The 20,524-nt window shown below is 43.5% G+C and overlaps 1 protein-coding gene across 1 annotated transcript in view; it reads right to left on the bottom strand.

Annotated features, from left to right (window-relative positions):
• Positions 1–10,030: 10,030 nt before the first annotated feature.
• Positions 10,031–20,524, bottom strand: part of LOC146193953 (uncharacterized) — a 56,156-nt gene continuing 45,662 nt past the window's right edge. Inside the window, exons 5-6 of the mRNA XM_084602906.1 lie at positions 18,095–18,856; positions 10,031–11,205 (exon numbers count right to left, since the gene is read on the bottom strand). Of these exons, the coding sequence (XP_084459032.1) occupies positions 10,885–11,205; positions 18,095–18,856 (1,083 nt within the window). The 3' untranslated portion in view covers positions 10,031–10,884. The remainder of the gene's footprint in view (positions 11,206–18,094; positions 18,857–20,524) is intronic.

Raw genomic sequence — 20,524 nt, 5'->3', positions numbered from 1 at the left:
AGGAACGGGGCTCATGGAGTGTAACTGGAGGGGTGAAGTTGGGTGATGTTGCATCTTGTGTTGCTGTGGTGGTTTTACAACTGTTCTCACCCTTGACAATTTTCGTATGCTAGAATCTGGAAACTGCACAATTTGGCCACAGGGGATAAGAGAGCTTATGGGAGAAACAAACCAGCCAGCACAACCATAAAGCTAATGTACACTGTGCCACAGCCTACGCACACAGGTAAGAATACCATGCCAACTACACGGCATGGGTTTTCGTGCCTTCGGTTTGCGACAGAGTTCAGGCACACCTCGGAGCTTGCAGGCTTGCAAAACCAATGCATTTTAGGAAACGTAGCGCAAAGAAGACAAGGACAAAAATGAGGGGTATACACATGAGCGCTCGTGTGTGTATCCCTCATTTTTGTCCTTGTCTTCTTTGCGCTACGTTTCCTACAATGCAAATACACCAACTCGCCCAATTCAGCATTCTTGCAAAACCAATATGCAGGAGCTATGTGGAGGCTAAGTGGGATGGTTTCATGTCATTGTGAACACTGCACTGCTCAAAGTGGCACTGCACAGCAAATGCTTTGTATTCAGGCCTATCGGGTAGAGCGGAAAGAATGGCACCAGTTGCGTTGTAGCTCAAGTTGCTAATTATCTATTTGATTTAGCAGTCGCAATGTTGCGTTTCACCAGTACTGGCCTTCAACTTTTACTGAAGGGCAGCCTCCAATAATCGACTTTTGTCACTATGTATCTGGCCACAATGAACGCATCACAAGAGTGTTGTGTAAACTCCTTCGTCATGTGTCATACTAAACATTGTTCACTGAACAAAATTATATTTCAATAATTCAAAACAAGATAGCTTTACAGCTTTTACCAAGATTACATGACTGCCCCTCCCTTACTTTCACCTGGCAGGCCTTACAGGTACTATACCGAATTATGCTCATGACAAGTGAACACAAAATTCTCCAATATGTAGCTTGCTTTTATACTTTGCAGAAAAGCATTTTTATTTAATTTAAACTATCTGTATTGATAAGCAAAAATTCTAAAATAACCTGCAATGATATTCAGGACTACTCGAAAATATTCATTTTAATTTTCATGTAATTTATATTATTTCACAGCTCATAAAATTCGATATTTGCATCCTTCCACAAATCAGTGATATTTTATTGAGATGCTCCACTATGGTTAAATTCAAATGACGTGGTTTTCAATGCAAATAAAAATTTTAAGACCTGAAATTCTTAGAGTGCTTAACTCTTACAATATAAGATGAAGTCTTTTCTCTCCTTCTCATACATGTCTTGATCACTGTATGGTAAACATTTCACAAAAACCGAAAACCTGGGGGACACATGAGCCGCACCTTTAATGGTTAGAAGTGACAGCTTTAATGTATCCTCTTGTGAATGCTCATCTGCGTACACGCATGTTGGTACCCGATTAATCACTAATCCCTTAGTTTGTGCCCTTTTTAACTTGTGTGCTGGTTAGGCCAAATCGACGCACTAGATGGAGGTAAGCCTCTATTAGCAAGCAATAAAAAAATTGTGAACTCGCACATACATTAGCATACAGTCGCAATATGCGCCATTATGCATATTGAGTTTTTTTTAGACCATGCAAAGCTTCCCAGACTACTGCATTTACTTTAGGAGAAATCATCACCATAGAAGTGGACAAGAGAGAGGTGGCATTTCAGCAAAAAACTACGAGGGACTTTAGCGACTAAAGAATTAAAAGGCGAAAGCCTGAGAAGCCTCATCTTGTCTAGTGTTCCTGCCATCTGCAATCCCACACTTGAACGAGCGCCAAGGAATGCCACATGACAGGAGCAATGGCACACCATCCAAACGCACACTTGTTGGAGAAAGTGTGACAGGTACAGCGCCTTTCCTCCAGAAGTCTCATCTTGTCTAGCGTTCCTGCCATCTGCAATGCCACTTGAACGCGCGCCAAGGAACGCCATGCGACAGGAGCAAAGGCGGGACACACTTTGTCCACAGCAGTATCAACCATTAAAGGCGTTCGCCTTAAAATTAGGGGATCTCTGAAAGCGTACCCTTCCTATCCTATACTTTGCCTGCCATCGTTAGCCTCTTGTCGGCATTCGTTGCAGTGCTACATAAAATTATAATTGGTTTACAGGAAAGGAAAGGCGCAGTATCTATCACACTTTCTCCGGCAAGTGCGAGTTTGGACAGCACACCATCGCTCCTGTCGCGCGTTCAAGTGTGGCATTGCAGATGGCAGGGACGCATCCCGCCTCGGCCAATCAAAACGCCACAAAAGCGAAACACACTTTGTCCACAACAGCATGAGCCATCAAAGGCTTTCGCCTTAATAAAAGAAGACTGGGGCCTCAGAAGCTGTCCTCGTGTACTACAATCCAAGCCTAGATGTACGACTAGCATTCAACTTGTACGACTTGAATTCAAAGCTGTCCTGTTGCCTGATGGGAGTGAAAGTATTGTATTTATATCCTGAACTGACGTGGCCTCAGAAAACTGCTTCAGAAAAACAGTACTGGCAGATAGGGAAGCACTAGCTGTTGTCTGAGGTATATATAAATGTTATATGCATACCTTTATGAAAGACATTTTAAGTTGATCAAAGACCACCAGCTGCCGTCATGTATGTTAAGCCCAACCAGCAGTATCCCTGTCCTGAGAGCAAGCCAGATAAGGCTCAACTTCTGCACATGAACCAAATGGAGCAACTACATGTGATAGCTCATCAGGTCATGCAGGCTAATATGCGAGAGTCAATTACCATGTTTTGAACGAATGGGACTTGTGCCAGCAAGATGAGAAATCCTCTCATTCAACAGGTACAGTAAACTTTCACTTGAGTGGAAATACTAGCTATCTTGACTGAAAGATTCCCTAAGCTGAATGTCTACTAGAATATGGAATAACAAGGGGCATGGTATGCACTGAGTCAACATTGTGAAATGCAATTTAGGGACTTACATACATCGTTATATAGGTACAAGGAACAAAATAATCGTATGGCCTTTCTCGTTTATAAAAAACATTTTCAAGAAATGCTTTCACTTTCATTGGTACTGTTGAGTGCAAGGAGTAACAAAGCTGTCAAGGCACTCCAGTCTTGCGCACTTCTGGCACAACTTGTTGCCGAGACAAATTTTACAACTTCCTCAGGCCCCCTACAGCCTCAACTAAAGTTACACGGTTTGAGCCAGGCTCTGTCATTGCCTTTCCTCCTTCACAATATTCAAGACAAACCCTCTTTACAGTATGGTATCGTGCCTACAGCATCAAAACCACTATTTCAGAGAGGTTGTTTTTTCAGCAGTTCTTGATGACTTACACCTTGAGCATCAACGTGCACTGAAAATAAAATGGCTTGCACACGTGCCTGTGTGGTGTTTCACACCAAAACCGAATGTGCTGAGTGTTCCAATGAAAGCAACATGCCTCCAAAGGATATCGTACACCTCTGGTAAATGCCAATTGGATCATGGTGCTTTTGCAGGGCCATTTGAGGGCAAAATGCTTCTTGCTGCCGCTGACTTGCTCTCAAAATGGCATAAAGTTCATATGATGCGGTCAACTATGGCAAAGCTTAATGTAGGAGCACAGTGCATCACATTCAGACGTTGCGGCATTCAGGAGTACACTGTCACAGACAGTGGTACTCAAATTACACCAGAAGAACTTAAACCTTCCTCATGAACAATGGCATGTGATATACCTTCAGTTCACCCCATATCATGTGCTGACAAATAAGCTTGTGGAGAAGCTTGTGCAGTCCTTTAACACTTTCCTATCTGACTTTCCCATCGATAGCCCGCTATCGATGTTTTCATGATTCGAATTTTTCCACTTTCAAAGCGCTCCTTGACAAGTAGCATCGTCCAGTGGGGAATAGAGGAACCTTTCAGTTTTGCCTTTGGTTTTATTTTTCTGCCGTACCGCACCCCTCGAGATGGTATCCGGAGTCAGGTGATCGGCGCTACTTATTTACATAATGGCGTCGACGTTGCACGCTCCTGCTGCGCAGAAACGGCATGGTTCCACTGAAGTTGACGCATCAGAGACATCATTTTTGGATGTGAACGCAGCAGTAATGACTTGGAAGACAAATTCAGCACTTCAGACTTAAGCACTGACAGCGAAACTGCAGCAAACCAAACTAGAGCATCAACAGCCATGCCCCGATAAGTTGGGCTTTCGCCCCTGAACAGTTCCGCTTTTGTTGCGCGCTGATCGGAAGAGATCACTGTTCTGAAGGTCACAACTGTTATCTGCCGGGTGACATCTTGTGGGCAGTATTACTTGCCGCTGGTAGCGCAGGGAGTCATGTTTTCCCGCTAGAGGACAGCCAGGGTCAGTCGAGGGCGTAGTCAACCTCGATTACTGTTTTGTTTCCTAACTCAGCAAATACTGTATACAGAAAGCTTGAATTTGCTGCAATATTGCATTGGTCCCTGTTGTAAAAAACATATTTTGAAAAATTTTAATTTTTTATCTGTGTCAAAAAACTTTGATGCTTACATGTGTGTGTTTTTTAAGCTAAAATTTTTTGCTGATGGTCTTTTTTTATCACTTATTCAATATGCTGATTGTCACTAATACCCTCCATTGTGAAGATTTCCTCTTCTACAATTTGGTACTAGACACTGCTGTACCAAGCAAGTTTTGATAAAGAAATAAAAAAATAATGACACCACCCAGAAACACCCCTTTTCCCTCAGACAGGAAAGTGTTAAGCCCAGTAGGAAGGCCACAAAAGAAAAGGTGATCAGTCATCAAGAAGCAGACAAACTTTCGTCATATTTCATGACGCCCCACTGTGCTACTGGCCAGACATAAGCAATCCTCTTCCTCGGGCGTGAACTACGCACTCGACTTGCACTTTGGCACCCTTGGTAGATGTATGTACGAGAAGTATGAATTGTCTAAACAGAGTAAACTACAGTTCTCCTTTCCTAAAAGAAAGGAAGTTTGCCCGCAATTAAAGAGGCACGAGCTAATAGGTGCCCGAAACAGTCATAAGTTGAAGGAACAAGCTGGAGACGTTACACTGAACTGCGTAATGGCTACGGTGAAGAAAAGTGCCATCTGGAGCCAGAAGCTGAATTTCAACCCAATACACATGCCTGCCCAGAGACTGAAACATCATCCACTGGTGTTCCAGATGATGACAGGTCTACATCACCTCAAAGTGATGAGTGGACCAGGTGAAAAACGTAATATTCCCCATGTAGAAGACCCAGTGAGCCACCCTGATCCTGGCCATCCAGTGAGAATGCATTAACTGCCATGGAAAGCAGATATGTAAAAATTGGCAAAGGAAGAATATTTGCATGCTGAAACTAGCAGTGTGTCCCGTGTATGCTGGCAACTGTAGCCATAATAGAAAGGGAATTCTTGGACTTCATTCGCATTCACCATGGCACTACTGCAACAGCCAGCCTCCATATAATATATAATACTTGTGTCCCAGCTAACTTGGACCAAGCTTTTTAAAAATACGGTTTGCCCTAGCACAGTGAAATAAATTCAGTGTTCAGAGTTGCCTATGCTAACCTCCAGTATTTTTTTGTTCACTACAGTTTATTAACTACACTAATCACGTAGTGTAGTTAATTAATATTTAATTAGTGTGATTAATTACTGATAAATTACAATTAACTAGTGAAAACTAATTATTCATGTGTTTAATTACTGCCTTGAGAAAAAGTGGCAATGCAAAAGTTGTAGATATTCTCTAAAAGTGGATAGGTACATTTCTATCACGCTACGACTTACGCTGCCCTATTTATGGCCTTCAAAAAATGCTGTCATGGGATCAGCTGTTATTCATTTGCCAAGTGCGTACAACCAGCTTCATTGTAGAGAGCACGGCCCAGAAAAGCGGACTTTGTCATCTCGGATGCGTCTCGAAGCTTTAAAGTGACTCCGCAGTCACAAGAGATTTTTTCTTATTGCACCAGGCGTCATTTTTCACCTGGTAAAAATATCACTATGAAAATGCTAGTCTGATGAAAACAATGTAGCTATCTGTTTGTGAGAAGGTCTACAACTTTTGCATTGACACTTCTTGTCTCAAGGCAATAAATAAAAATAAGCTTGTCTTTACTAATTAATCAACTGTAGTGAAAAAAAATACTGGAGGTTAGCATAGGTGACTCTGAACATTTCTGAATTTGTTTCACTGTGCTAGGGCCATGGCTAGGGCAAAATAAAAGGGCAAAAAGAAATAAATAAACCGTATTTTCTAAAAACTTGGTCCAAGTTAGCTGGGACACCCTATATAGTGGAATGGTGTTAATTCAGCCCTCAAGGCGGTCAAAATGTGATCAAACAGAGCAAATTTAAGCTAGAAAACATCTCTTCACACTGTGACATAGTAGCATTGGCACCTCTTAATACTACCTGGAGTGGTAGCGTTTTCAGGATGCTTCAGCGTGCAGACTGTGAGGACTACGCTGTGAAATGTGAATCTGTCCACGAAATGCAGTGGTTCAGCGAATTTTTAGTGACAGGTTTGCTTTCACGTCTGGGTTTCATCTAATCTTACATGTTCACCTGTGACGTGCCAACAGCAGTACAGGGACCAAACTCCAATTACCACTGTCAACATAATGTGTGGCGAGAACAGCAAATGTGAGAACAGACACAAAGCTGCTGCCCTCTTCCTTCACCACAGTGGCAATCGGAAGTTTATGTGAAGTAACTTCTATAAACTTAAATTTTTTCTGTTTTTTGCATTTTGTAGAGAGTCCAAAAGATAGGCGGTTAATTGTATATTTTGAGTTTCTTATAGCAGGTATGTATCCATAAGCACAGCACTTGAAATCAAGGTCCTAGCCCTCCCTTTTTTTTCATCACATTCTTTCGGGGCATATATCGCATAAGAAGAATTCTGGCCAGTTCATGCCTATGCAATAAATAATTTCCACACACAAGCTCCAAGAACTGACCGACTCCTGACATATTTTGAGGTGATGCAGGCACTGCCAAGAATGCAAGTACCTCTGCTATTATTTTTGCGCAATGAAGCAAGCAGTCAACCACATCGCGGAAATAAAAGAAAGCCTGTTTGCAGGATACAGCTCAGGAGGTAATGTGAGTATGTAATTTTTGCTTGTTCCATTTCTATACTGCAGGATTTCCAATCTCAAACACCTCTTCCTCAAGGTTAACCACGAGAAGCAAATGTTCTCAGTTAGAGTTCCATAGTGCACATGGCATTGATGCCACTGGCTTTCACATGCTTCATGGTATAATGCATCTAGACAAGCTGCTTGGCCTTTGGTGCAAATGGTTCTTTTACTAGTGCTTTTCTTTTGTGCTTTGCTTTTGGGTCACTTCATATTTTTCACACCTGCAGGCTGTTGAAAAGAGTTGAATTTGACTGCTCTACATTACCACGCAGTGCACACATTCTTTATGTGAGTTCTAGTAAATTTGGGAACGCCTACTAAAGCGTGTTTCTTGCCATGTGCTTAGAAACTTGAGTGTCAAAAACCTAAACACTTTCCATTTTTATGCTACTCAAGTAATCCAACCAACTTACATATTTAATGGCAGCCAGCATTATTTCCTGGCTGCTTTTTTCTGTGCATGCACACCGGATAGAGGTGAGCCCACTTATAACGGGCAAAAAAAAAAAGCGAAGTCCGACAAAAATGGTGCTTGTTACTTCCAAGTGTTGTTTGTGAAAGTAACCGCAGGGGTAGTAACAAAAGCCTAATTAAGAAATTAAAAGATCAGGCGGAGCTCGTAGTCAGAGTATTTAAGAAGACGTCCAACAGAAGGAGTGGTCTCACGGAGGCTAGTAGACTCAGACTCGTACAAGCTTTTGTCACGAGCAGAATGTGCTACGCGACTCCATTCCTAAATATCAACAAGACTGAAGAACACAAATTAAACACCATAATTAGGAGATGCACGAAGTGCGCTCTAGGACTCCCCATAACTACTTCTAACGACATTCTAGAGAAAATGGGGTTGCATAATGAGTGGAAAGAGCTGGCTGCGGCGGTCAGGCTGTCCCAGAGAGAGCGACTCGCAGGAACGGCGGCGGGTAGGCAAATCCTCGATTGGGTAAACCTATTAGCGCCCGGGGAAGGCGAAAGTGTCAGAGAAAGCATAGATCGAGAAATCAGAAAGCATCTATACGTCTCGCCCATACCGAAGAACATGCACCCCGTACACGACGAGGGGAGGAGGAAAAGCAGAGCTAAGCACCTCGCTAACAAATTGGACAAACTCCCGCCGAGATCGGTCGCCTACACCGATGCAGCGATCGGGAAAGAAGGCGACGTAACCTCGGTCGCCCTATTGGACACTGGGATCGCCATAGGAATAGAAAGAAATCGGGATCTGCCGCCGGTAGAGGCGGAGGAGATTGCAATAGCCATTGCCATTGCACGACCAGGCGTGAAACACGTCATCAGCGATAGCAAAGCGGCGGTTAGAAATTTTAGCAAGGGTAGAGTCAGCAATCGTGCTGCAAAACTTCTGAACGAGTCGTCTCTCGCCGAAAGCGTGACCATAATCTGGACCCCAGCACACGCCGGTCTCGCCGGCAACGAGGCTGCCCACATGCTCGCCCGCTGCTCGCTACCTCGGGGTGCTGCGGACGCCTCCACAACATCTAAAACCAAAGAATGTATAGGTACCTTTAGGGATGTAACCGACAACTTGAAGAAAGACCGGAGGATATATCCGCCACCGGTTAGATCCCTGAGTAAAAAGGAATCGTACGACTGGAGAAGACTCCAAGCTTGAAATTTCTTTTCGCCCCTGTGGAGGAGTTGGACGGGTGCCAGAGGGCGGAAGAGGGACGGTGCAGAAACCGAAATTTGTAAATTTTGCGGCCACGTGGCAACATTAGATCATATAATATGGAGATGCGTTCGTGCCCCAGGGCGCAACGCGATTAAAACTAGCGATGAATGGGAGACCACGCTAAGAAGCTCCGACAAAAAAACACAGCGATTCGCCGTCCGCCTGGCGGCCGAGGCTGAAGACCTCTTCTCCTAGACGAGGCCGGGTGTCCTCTGGCCGCGGTGTGACAGACTGCCTCCCCGGACGCCTGCGTGCGGACACGTAGGTGGCTGCTGCACCATATTCGGCGGAAATAAATGTTCCTCCTCCTCCTCCTCCTTTCTTCAAAGCTAACACTCTTAAGCTGCTTTCTAGACCCTCCAGCGTGGTCATATGCTCCAGGCGCTCCAGGCAGAGACATTCTCTGGGGACCAGCCGCTTTAGGAATGCGATAATAGTGATAGCAGTTGAGGTGTTAGAGGCATCTGGTGGCAGGTCGCAATTCACGGTGTGGATTCTCATCTATTATTCAGACCTCGAATCAGTGATGTTGGTTGATCAGAGGCAGTGTGTAGCAGTTTCCCTTTTTGGTCAGGTGGCTACAGGACCTGGGAATCCCCGCGCTGGCGAAAAACAGACATCTTTCGACTGCAGTGGCGAATCTGTGGGTCTCACCATTCGTTACAAATGAGTGATGCGGCCATGGTTGTTTGTTTTTTCTAAAATATGCTATTGCCCTAATACATATTTTGATGGTAGATCCACCACTGTTCGCAACAAGCGAGCATTCATATAAACTGCAGCCATTATAAGTGGGCTCGACTGTATAATAAATAACACTGCAACAGAAAAGGCAAGTTTTCCTTTCATACCTAGTGTGCAAATTTAGTTTCTGACCATAGTCGTTAAGCTTTTGTAATGTGAGTCCCCTGTCCACATTATTGCAGATGAGCTCTGTGCTAACTCTTAAATTCTGTCAGAAAAATAAGCCCTAAAATTTATTGAGCCTTAGAGGGCTTAATGACTATGTTAAGGTCATTTAAAATATTTATAACAATCTAAACACCCATTGCTCAATAAAAAATGTCTTGAAAGCCTGTCAAACAGCTCAACGTAAACTGCTCTACGTAAACGGAGCATTAGGACATCTGTAGGAATACTTGAAGCTGTCTGGCTGCAAAATGTCTCAATAAAATTTCAGCCATTTTCATTTTCATATGCAGATGTTTATTAGACATAAGTTAGCTCGCTTTGTGTCCTGTGGGGTCCCTGTTAGGGTTATTTCCCTTCAATTGCTTTATCCCTGATTGGCGTAAAAGTTCCCAGTTTGTAGTATATGTGATTCTGCTCACTCCTTCACTAGTGATGTTCTACGTACTAATCTTTCGTATTTTGTACCTACACTTGGCATGCTGAAACAAGCAAAGGTTTCATTTCCGTGGGTATGGCTCCTCTGCCGCATAGCATGCAGTTGCCAAGTACTACACTCCTTCAATGCAGATCGTAGAACCCACAGACGGGCATTAGGCAGAAGTGCAGTTACAGTCAGACACATACGTAGCAGACACAGCCCTGTGAACATTCGAAAAAATCCTCATTTATTATTATCTCTAATTTCAGCTAAGGAAAATGCCACAAGCCAACAAAATAAAGTTTTTCTTTTTTTTTAGCTGGCACAAGAAACGTTTTCAAGAAAAAAATAGTAACACTGCTTCAAAAGGTAGCCTCATGTAAGAGAAATGAAAAAGCATGAGCCATAAATGGGGATGTAAAGCAAGCATTTTGCAGACAAGGCCACTTGAAATGCGCTTCTTAAATCAGAATCATCAATGATAGATGTCCATGACTGCAGTGCATCATCCTTCCACATATCTTTTTTTTTTTTTTGCAATAAACAGATGTGCTACATTCGTAACCTCTCGAGAAAGGAAGGACCAGCTGTGCAAAAATTATTCTGACAAATTCACTCGAGGCTGCAAAAGTGAATTCAGTGTGTTACAAACAAGTATTCACAATGTTGTTTGACCCTCAGAGGAGTACACATCGGCCATCAAAACTTTAAGCAGATACCCGGCTATTGCTCTGCCCCACTTGGTACCACTAGAGATTCTGCGACAGTTTGCAACGTGCCATTGGGTCGCTCTATAAAGTCCTTGGCGTGCGGTGACTGACGCAGGCATATCCTGGGGCGCTTGGCGGACGGTACTGTAGCTCGACGCTTTTCCGCAGCTGCTGCTGCGTCGAGCCGCAAGAAGAAGCAGTACGCTGCACTGCTTGTTGTCAAAGTCTTCATCTCTGAAGTGAGTCTGTCTAAGAGGGTCACGTAGCCAGGATTATGCTTGGCCAGCTCGTGCACTCGCTGCAGGGAGGACAACAGGCTTTCGAAACTTTGCTCCTGCATGTGTTTGCACAGCAATTAGGTTCAGCAATTCACAGACACAATGAAGACAACATCACAGCTTTAACCTTCGAAGGATAACACTGTAAAATTACGAGACAGACAGGTAACTCCTGCGCCAAGAAGCCAAAATGCTCAGAGCCGAAACAAGTGAACAGGAATTTATCCCCGTGGTAATGTGAATTTCAGCGATTACCTTCCAGGCGTCGACGCCTCCTTCTGTATATCAATATGTACTGCAAACTATGAGACCGAAAAAACTAATTGCCTAGATAATGATAACCCCCCTCTAACAAAGTGGCCTAAAGACACTGATCACACCAGAGATTTCTTGTACCTCATCAACCTCACTTCAAGTAGTGCAGGGTTAAAAGGCGCACATCTTTCCTGCACTATCTTATTTGCACACATTTCTATTCTTCGCGACAATCAACAGGCGCAAACTGAGTGTTACACCTTATCCTTGTCTCCACCATAAGCATCCACATATACTTCCACCTTATATTTCTGCCTTCCTCTTCAGCCACATTCCCTTTCTCTACCTTTCCCTTCTGCCCCCTGCTGTGCATACTTCCGCTGTTGCCATAAGCTTTCACTTTCACTGTAGTTGTTGAGATGCCAAGAGGAGAGGTTTATTCCAGGCGAACACTAGCACGAGCATGAGACAAGTGCCAGCAGCAGCGAGCGTCGTGCAAGCACGCAGCAGCGCAGCTAAGCTAACCGGCCTAGCCATGCATGTGGCTACTGCCTACAACAGTAGTCCCCCTCTGACTCCTTCTCGTAGCATCACCATCAGAATGAGCATAATTTGGTCCTCATCGTAACCTCTTCTGGTTTATGCCCATGGCAGCCATCTTCCGGTTATACATTCCCCAACTCTCGCCACAGCCTCTAAGCCAATGGTTGCCTCTCTTCTGTCCTCCCTAAACGTGGAGAGGCAATTTGAATTTGTATCTTTCACCCTGCCACTTTCTAACCATGGCAGGTAGTGCTTTGTTCTGCTACCACTTGCCATAAATGGTAAATGGCCGGTTGCAACTACTACGCCAACAACAATGCCGACGACACGTAATCTAGGAATGAGCATCTAAGAGCTGCACTTCAAGAAAACACAAGCAGAAGGCAATAGAGAGATTTAGAATAGGGGACCCGCCCCCAGTGAGCTTGACCATAGCCTTCTTTATACACTCTGTGCCTGGCAACTCCGCGCTCTGCGGCCGTCACCGCTGCCCCTCCTCCGTTGACAAGCTACGCGGCTGGCTGCTGAGAGATGGCGACAGCGACGTAGGGTCACCCTCGCCAGGCGAGTGCCAGGTGCGCCGTGTTGCAAAGCAGTCCAGATAGCTACGCGCTGCCGCTTTCTCGCTGTTTCGTGGACTATTTTGCAGTGTGCAAGGTCATGCTTCTACTTTTCTCTGCCTTCGGGTGCTGCAGGAATACAACATTGCACCAATGGTGAGTGCCAGCTTTGCTTTGTCCTTCCGGCGATCGCTGCGTAGTGTTCAGCTGCTTTGAGGCTTTCAAAAATAGTGACAGCACCAAACACTGTATTTATTAAGCGTCAGTACTGCAATAGTAATGTTGAATGTGCACCTGTGCTTTCTGGACTGCAATGCTAATATCTTCCCTGCCTAGCTCGTCTGCGTATTGTGTTAGATGTGCTCCTGTGAAGTTTTATTTTGCAGTATAGGCTAATTACGAAAATTCGTGATAAAATAGAAACACAAGATTTACCTATTGTGAAGATGACTACTTTAAAGTGAGCTAAACCAAATCGTGCAAAGCCTATATTAGTTTTACTTGTCAACTAAATCGCTGTCCCTCTCTAGCATCGGAAACCGCAAAACTCGTACTCAACAGCATTAAGGCCTGTGAAAAAAATGACAGCACCAGAAGTGCGCTTATTACATGTCAGCAAGATAATAATATTAAATGTGCATATGTATTTTCTGGACTGCGATGCTAACTTCCTCCCTGGTTAGCTCGTCTGTGTGGTATGTTACATGTGCTCCAGCGCAGTATATTTTGTTTCGCTAAATATGCAATTCTGTGAAAAAATAAAAAAACAAGCTTTGCCTATTGTGACGATTATTTTAGAGTGATCGAAACAGAAAGGTGCAACGCGTATATTTGTTTTTCTTTGTTTTTCAAGTTAAAAAAAATATGTTTGTACGAAGCACTGAATCATTGAAAGTAACAGCCGAAACCAAAATTGTTCTCCTTACATATCTCAATGGCATACTGTGATGCAGTTGTTCCAATCATATATAAATCAAGCCGGCTTCTGGAGTGCTATCAGTGACAGCAGTTACTGTGAACATGTTTCCCTACTTGTGGCAACTATTCATCACACCACTTCTACATGGTACTCTTGTAGCATAATTGCTGTTGTGAAATGTGTAAACAAATGCGGGTGCCTTTCTTCTTAAATTTTGTTTTACTGCAGCGTAGACTAGCATTGTAATTTTTCTATTAGCATTGGCGCTAGCGGAGCGGTCATGCAGTTTTTCGAGCCATGCACAATTTCTTGAAACTGCCTGACATAAAATGTCATACAGCGTTTGTGTTATTGCCTAACAAGCATCATGATCACTTGTTATGCTTAGTGGATGTCGGCCTTACAAGTAAATATGCTGAATATGCACGATTCATGCTTGGGAACAGTTATCCCGCTAGCGAATAACAGCGCTCCCGCCCCCGCTCCGACGTTCGTACCCGTGCACCTCGACCCCTACGTCAGTGGCGCCCTCAGCGAGGGGAGCGGCAGCGTCGCGCAACTTTACCCGACGGCGCAGCTCTATTGTTCGCGCGGCACGTTGACAGGCACAGAGAGTATAAAGGAGGCTACGGCTTGACGCATCAAAAAACGCATGTGCAGAACATAAGGCACACCTTGAACTTGGGTCTTGAGCTATCATTTGAGGCAAACCCAATTTTTTGGAAATAGTGTTAATCCCAAGCCACCCTATGCATATGGCAATGCCCAGCAAAGCAGAGACCCCTCGCATCAGCACTAATTCGCCATTACCATGCAGCAGTGTCATTAGCGCGGCATGCTGTCAAAAGTTCATGGCAAAAAAAAAAAATTAGCAATAAAATGCACCATATTTTTTTTATTGCTTCTGGATTTACCAAGCTGCTAGGCTTAGCAAGCTCGCTTCATTTTGTTGCCATGGAGACAAAATGTCAGAAAGCGTGGAAGATTCAAATGACGTTTTCCGGCTCAGCCTGGCTAGGCTAAGTTTGGTCAATTTAGTTTTGCCTAATGAAAACGGTTTATATCACTGGTACTTTTAAATTGCTTTTGTACAATAATAGCAGCTTTTGGTCAATAAAATAGTGTTGTTAACTCCCGCCCGCCCGCCCGTTTGTCCGTCTGTCCATACATGCATGCATGCATGCATACATACATACATACATACATACATACATACATACATACATACATACATACATACATGGTTTTGAATACTTGAGGCCCGGGTTTTAAAAAAAATGCTATGCGAAATCTACTGCACTATTTGAGCTAAAATAACATTCACAAAGTAGCAAAATATGGGCTACGTTATTTGATAAGTGATTCAACATTGGCACTTGCCTAGACTTTCCAGAATCGACGAAAAACTGCTCTCGGCGGCATGCACAATTTTCGCAGAAAAGAGTCGAAAAGCTGTTTTGACATGGTGTGCCATCTGTCGAGCAGCGAGGCAAGCGCCATCACGGCCATTGGTGCACTTGCCTCGCTGCTCGACAGATGGCGCACAATGTAAAAGCAGCTTTTCGACGATTCCGGAAAATCTAGGCAAGTACCGATGTTGAATTATCAAATAATGTAGACCGTATTTTGCTACTTTGTGAACGTCATTTCAGCTCAAATAGTCCAGTAGATTTCGCATAGTATGTTTTAAAAACCCGGGCGCCAAATATTCAGGACCCTGTACATACACACACACACATACATAGATATCTATATATATATATATAGGTGTATCCAATAAAAGTAGCAATGGGCCAGTTTACTGAATACAGTGAAATGTCACGACAAATGCTACTGTTTATTTTTAAAGGTCATTTCACCTGATATCGGCTGCCAGCTCATGGCCGGCTTGAGACGGTGGCTGTCTGTGGCTGCACCGAGAGCGGCACTCAAAATTCCCCTCACCCCCCTTTTTTTTTTCTTCTTTTTTTTTGACCCCAACCCTCCCCGCTCTTTCCTTTCCTGTTTTTTCCTCTTTTCTCACCTTTTTTTCATTTTCTGTCACTCTGCACACCTGTTCTGATCTCGTTCCACTTGAACCATTGCAATGTCTGCAGTTAAATGTTTTTTTTTTGTTTCTTTGGTGCAGTGGTGCCTTTTGAGTGCAACATGCCGTGCAGTCTTGCCCTCCCACTCGAGTGAGGTGCACGAGCGGAGTCACACCTCCTCACTGTTCTTCAAGCCAATGAGCATGAAACATCATTATTGTATATAGCTGCCCTGACTAAGGGAATATATTCTCGAAACTGTTGGCGAAACGAACTTGGAAAACGAACAGTTGCGTTTGTTGTAACGTTCACATGTTTGCGTGAGTGTGTACATCAATTTTCATGGTTTACCGCATTGGTGCTGCAACTGATAAATGCAAGCCTGTCTCTGCGGCATAGGGACGACCCCTATTCTAAAAACTTGCCGGTTGGCCTGTATGTTGCTCAGGTATGGTGGCTAGATGAGCAGGCGTGCCGTCTAGAGCAGTTCACTGCTTCTCCGCCTCGCGACGACAAAATTGGTTCTGCAACCAGTCCCCTATCGCTGTGGCGCAAGCCGTCTGTAAATACCTTGCAAATAAGCTTGTAAATACCTATGTAGAAGGTGTTTCTAACTGAAATTAGGTTTATTAGCAGTTATTTACTGAAACTGACCCACTGTAACTGGTATATGTCTGTTGAGAGAACAGAACATGAAAATTACACATTCATATCATCTGCTAACGTGTCGACGGTACGGTCAGCTGCGCTGAGAACAACAGCATTTCTCATTATTTTTCATTTCATGGCTGTGACATTCATGTGAAATGGATTGTGGAGATAGTTCAGTACGACAACAAGCTTCAGACGATTTCAGACCAACTGAAACAGCTCCCAAACTAGCCAAAAATAGTAGGGATATCACTTGATTGCCTTGCACACACCTATAAGTACAGCAATACATGCATTGGCCTTCCTTGAGTACCTACTGGTCCTTCTTGAGTACCTGGCTGTTGAAATAGGATTTAGATAACTTATGATAGTAAGGCTATCTCAAGACGCTTTGGACCAGTTGTTTGGAGGCCTGCATCAGATGCAAGAGGTTTGGCAGCAAATGATCATACGATGGCAGTCCAGCGTCTATCAATGCAGTGGAATTCACGAATCTGGCAAAGACTCCCATCTCTGGCAGCGTGCCTACTGACAACATGCCCCTTACTCTGTCTAGAAGCAGCGCACACAGTGTTGAGTACAATATGAATTTGACCAATGGCATGGCAACAAAAAAGAGAGACACGAACCTCATTTTCTATGTTGCAGGGTATGTCGACAGGAAGTTTGTCAATAAAATAAAATGTGCAACTTGCTCAGATGTTATATGAACTCCGCTGGGCCAGCCCCTTCCCATTGAATCATTGTGCACTGGCAACCCACGTGAATAGTGTGAGGTCGGCTGTCCATCGGACACTCTCAACAAGCCTGTCGATCGAAAACATGTTCCATTCATTGCTTCACGCTTCACTGCGAATATGATGCAAAAAGAAACAGATTTTTCTTCTTTTCTGCAGCTAAAATCTCCAGACCAGTGGGATAGCATCGTAAAATTCTATGCACCATCGTAAGCCTCACCCGCTCCTTATCAAAGTAAAAATTTAACCTGGCTGCCAAGAGCTGAAAAGGCTCTTCAAGCAATGACACGCCCTGTAAAGCTGGAAAAAAGCTAATTATTTGCGTTTCATTTTTTGCTTTTATAACTTTCTGTGATTAGTTATTTTAATGTTTGTTATATATTTACTGCTCAATCTCATCCAGGGAATTTCGTTTTTCTGTGCTCTAGCAGATTTGTAGTTGTCACGGCATTTACCATAGTTGCTTCTGTGATAAATGTAAGTATTCCCGGTCATTTTCTTTTCATCTCATGCACCCCTCCAAAGAAGAAAAGTTTGATCTGTTTATTGCATTAAGCATTGTAGTTTGTTTCAGTTAAGGAATGACACTCAACTATGTGAAAAAAAGCAGAAAGCTTGAGTGGTGCACAGTCCAGGCTTTATTCGATAGCGTTTAACGCTTATTGAAGCAATTTTTCCGCCAATGTGTTTTCTCCAAAATGAACAGAACTAAAAATAGATGCACTTCTCTTTCTTCCATACTCGAACCGTGAAATAGCTTTTTCAACCTGTTTCCACCTTACATTCTCCACTGATCCCAGTACTGGACGGATCGTAATCCTTTCCTGACTGTACAATTAAGTTATCTTACCTCAATAATATTCTGAAGCACGTTGTGTATTTAATTTTTGCCTACCTACTCCCGACACCGGAAGAGGCCGGGTAACATAAACCCTTTGATTAGCAACTTTCAAAGGACTGGAGCAAAAAATGTTTCCTAGGAACAGTTATCTCAGTATTTTTCATATTTCATGCAACCTACTTGCTCATAAACTAAGCCTGTTACCAAAGAAAAGCTCAGCATCAGTAGCAGATGATGCACAGCACTTTGTGATAGGGCACTGTCCACAGCGCCACTTTTGTTATCATAAAGCGGAGAAACAGTGAACAACACCTACTCATCTAGTCACCATGCTCAGGGGCACGTTATTGGATCCCCCAAGACTTTGGGATCCCTATTCTAAATCCGCCTAATAAATAAAAGCACAGCACACCTCCGGGGTTTTCGGTTGATCTTTTGAAAGGCCCACAACAGCTGGTCGTTGGAGTGGTTCATCCTGAAGGTGAGTTTTTTCAACATCCGTCGCCACAGGCACAGAGGAGGCAGGAAATGGAAGTGCCTTGTCCCCCAGAGCAAGCATAAGAAGGTGGCAGCGGTCCTCTAGCGCCACCTTAGGGGCACAAGGAAAAGGTGCCCCGAAGGTCTGCACCACAGCCACCTGATGCTTGCAAAAGGCACCCTGGCTGCCCGGCCAGCAACTACACAAGCCGAGATCACAATGGACTCCATAGTCTTTGTGGCCCGATGCACTCCTAAAGCTGAAACAGGTTTTGTTTTCCATTTCAACAATCTTTCTTTCATGAGAAGCATCTGGAACTTGGCCAAAAAGCTTTTTCAGGCTTGTCATGCATGAATCTCCCTGGTGGTCACAGGGCACTGTGATTTCAGAGCCAGTGTGTCGCAGTATCCTCGCTTCCAGGTATGCCTGCCATTCGTTGATGACAAAGTCCACCAACGCCACTGCATTGTGTGCCACTGCTTTACTTAAGAGGATTTCCCGTTGGACCCGTATGGAGGCTTCTGAATAGTCAAGCACGCTCTTGCTTTGTGTGGTGAGGCCAACACGGTGAACTAGCGACCATTCTTTCTCATAAGTAAAAAAGGCCTCAACACGCTCTGCGTAGGGTCTGAATTTACACTGGCGCATCTCTTCTTTGGCTGTTTCAATCTCCTCTTCCCACTTGCCATTGAGAATCTAAAAAAAAAAAAAAAGGGACAAGATTCAAATATTATTTATTTTTATTTAGAAATACTGCAAGCAACTAGTGCTGCCCAAACTAGACAGCATTACAGAGCATGAATAAAAACTACTCAAGATTGTTCACACCCGAGGATTTGATACAGGAAGGGGGACAGTTTTATGGCTCAATCGTTTTGGAAAAAAAAGCAATTTCCAAGAGAGGGTTGTCTTAGCAAAATACAGTCATATTATCACAAAGTGACCTAACCTCGTGGGTTCAAGTAATGGTCAAAAACCCTATTTATCATGTATTAAACCAGTATTGTTAGGTGCAACGGATAAAAAAACTTTAGTCTACCTATCTGTCACCGCACATGCAGAGGTTCTAATTTAAGCTTTTTAAAGTTAGTAATAGAAAAAAACATTTTGTAAAAATAAATTTGGAAGGAGAAACCCAATGCACTCCACTTTGGCAGTGTTTTCAGCGATATCCAGGTCCTACGTTATTGATCCGTTTTAGAACTGGCCAAACTAGCAAACGGTATGCTTCCATCTTTGTCTGACACAGTGCACTTCAGTTTTTTGTGCAGGGCACTCCGTTCAGGAAAGTCTTAGCAGAAATGTTATTAATGTACACATCACGACATAAGGTTTTATTTGTTGAGCCTAAGTGCTTCACAGACAAGACTTACAGAATATGTTGATTCCAATGTAATAGCAGAATGACAGCAAGTTTCCTTTTCTCGCGGTTGACATAACGAATGCTTAACCCCTAACCGACATACTTTTTCAAGAAATGGTAATTTAGTTTGTGTAAATCATAAAAAACAGCCAAAAGTCATTTTTCTTCTGTATAGCAATCTTCTTTACATGTATTTGCACTCTGTAGCAATACAGTTATTTCAAGGAAAAAAGCATACAAGAAGCCCTTCCAAAACAATAATTATAAATGTCATCAGAAGTTTGTCACACTAAACATCGGCAGAGAGCCGATGTAAGTGACCCGAGGCAATCCTTTGAAAATGAGCCTAGGAGGTGTGGGAGGAGAGTTATTGAAATCAATTATTCAATTTTGCACCATTCACATCTACTGGCAACCGTGTCCCCTTCATCTTTATCATATTTTTCAGATAACCACAAGGAAGATAACCAGCATACTCACTCAACGAACAAAACACATTATAGTCTTTGGCATCCCTCGAGCCAGTCTGCCATGTTCATTTGTGTAATGTTAAGTTTCTCAGTCCAGGACAAGCAAAACCAATCAGCCCTTCAGCCCCCATGCTCCCATTTCTTGGCGATTTGAAAAATGTTTAGGATAAGAGCTGCACGTCTTAAACCATGATCGGAGTGCCAGAGTGCAAATGCTGAGCTGGACTAGTCATGAGCCAAAATGACAGTTGGCTACGATGAGCTCCACTCATCCGAGTCTGCCAAGGGCTTAATGAAGGTTAGCTTGCATTCCACATTGTTTTTATTTATTCACAATACTGTAAGCCCTTACGAGCTGTAACGTTACAGAGTGGGAATATGAAGAAAAAAATACAGAAGAAAGGCGGGCACATTACTGCAAGAAACACAATTCCCGTTATTTCTTAAAAGCCTCATCTAAGCTGGTGCTGTGAAAAACATGCAGGTTCAGATGATTAAATTCATCTATGATTTTTGTAAGGAACGAATAGT

The sequence above is a fragment of the Amblyomma maculatum genome, chromosome 4 (assembly GCF_055883805.1).
Source record: "Amblyomma maculatum isolate TAMU_Amacu chromosome 4, ASM5588380v1, whole genome shotgun sequence".
Lineage (NCBI taxonomy): Eukaryota > Metazoa > Arthropoda > Arachnida > Ixodida > Ixodidae > Amblyomma > Amblyomma maculatum.
The sequence above is the reverse complement of the archived record's forward strand: the minus strand, read 5'-3'. Positions and strand labels throughout refer to the sequence as shown.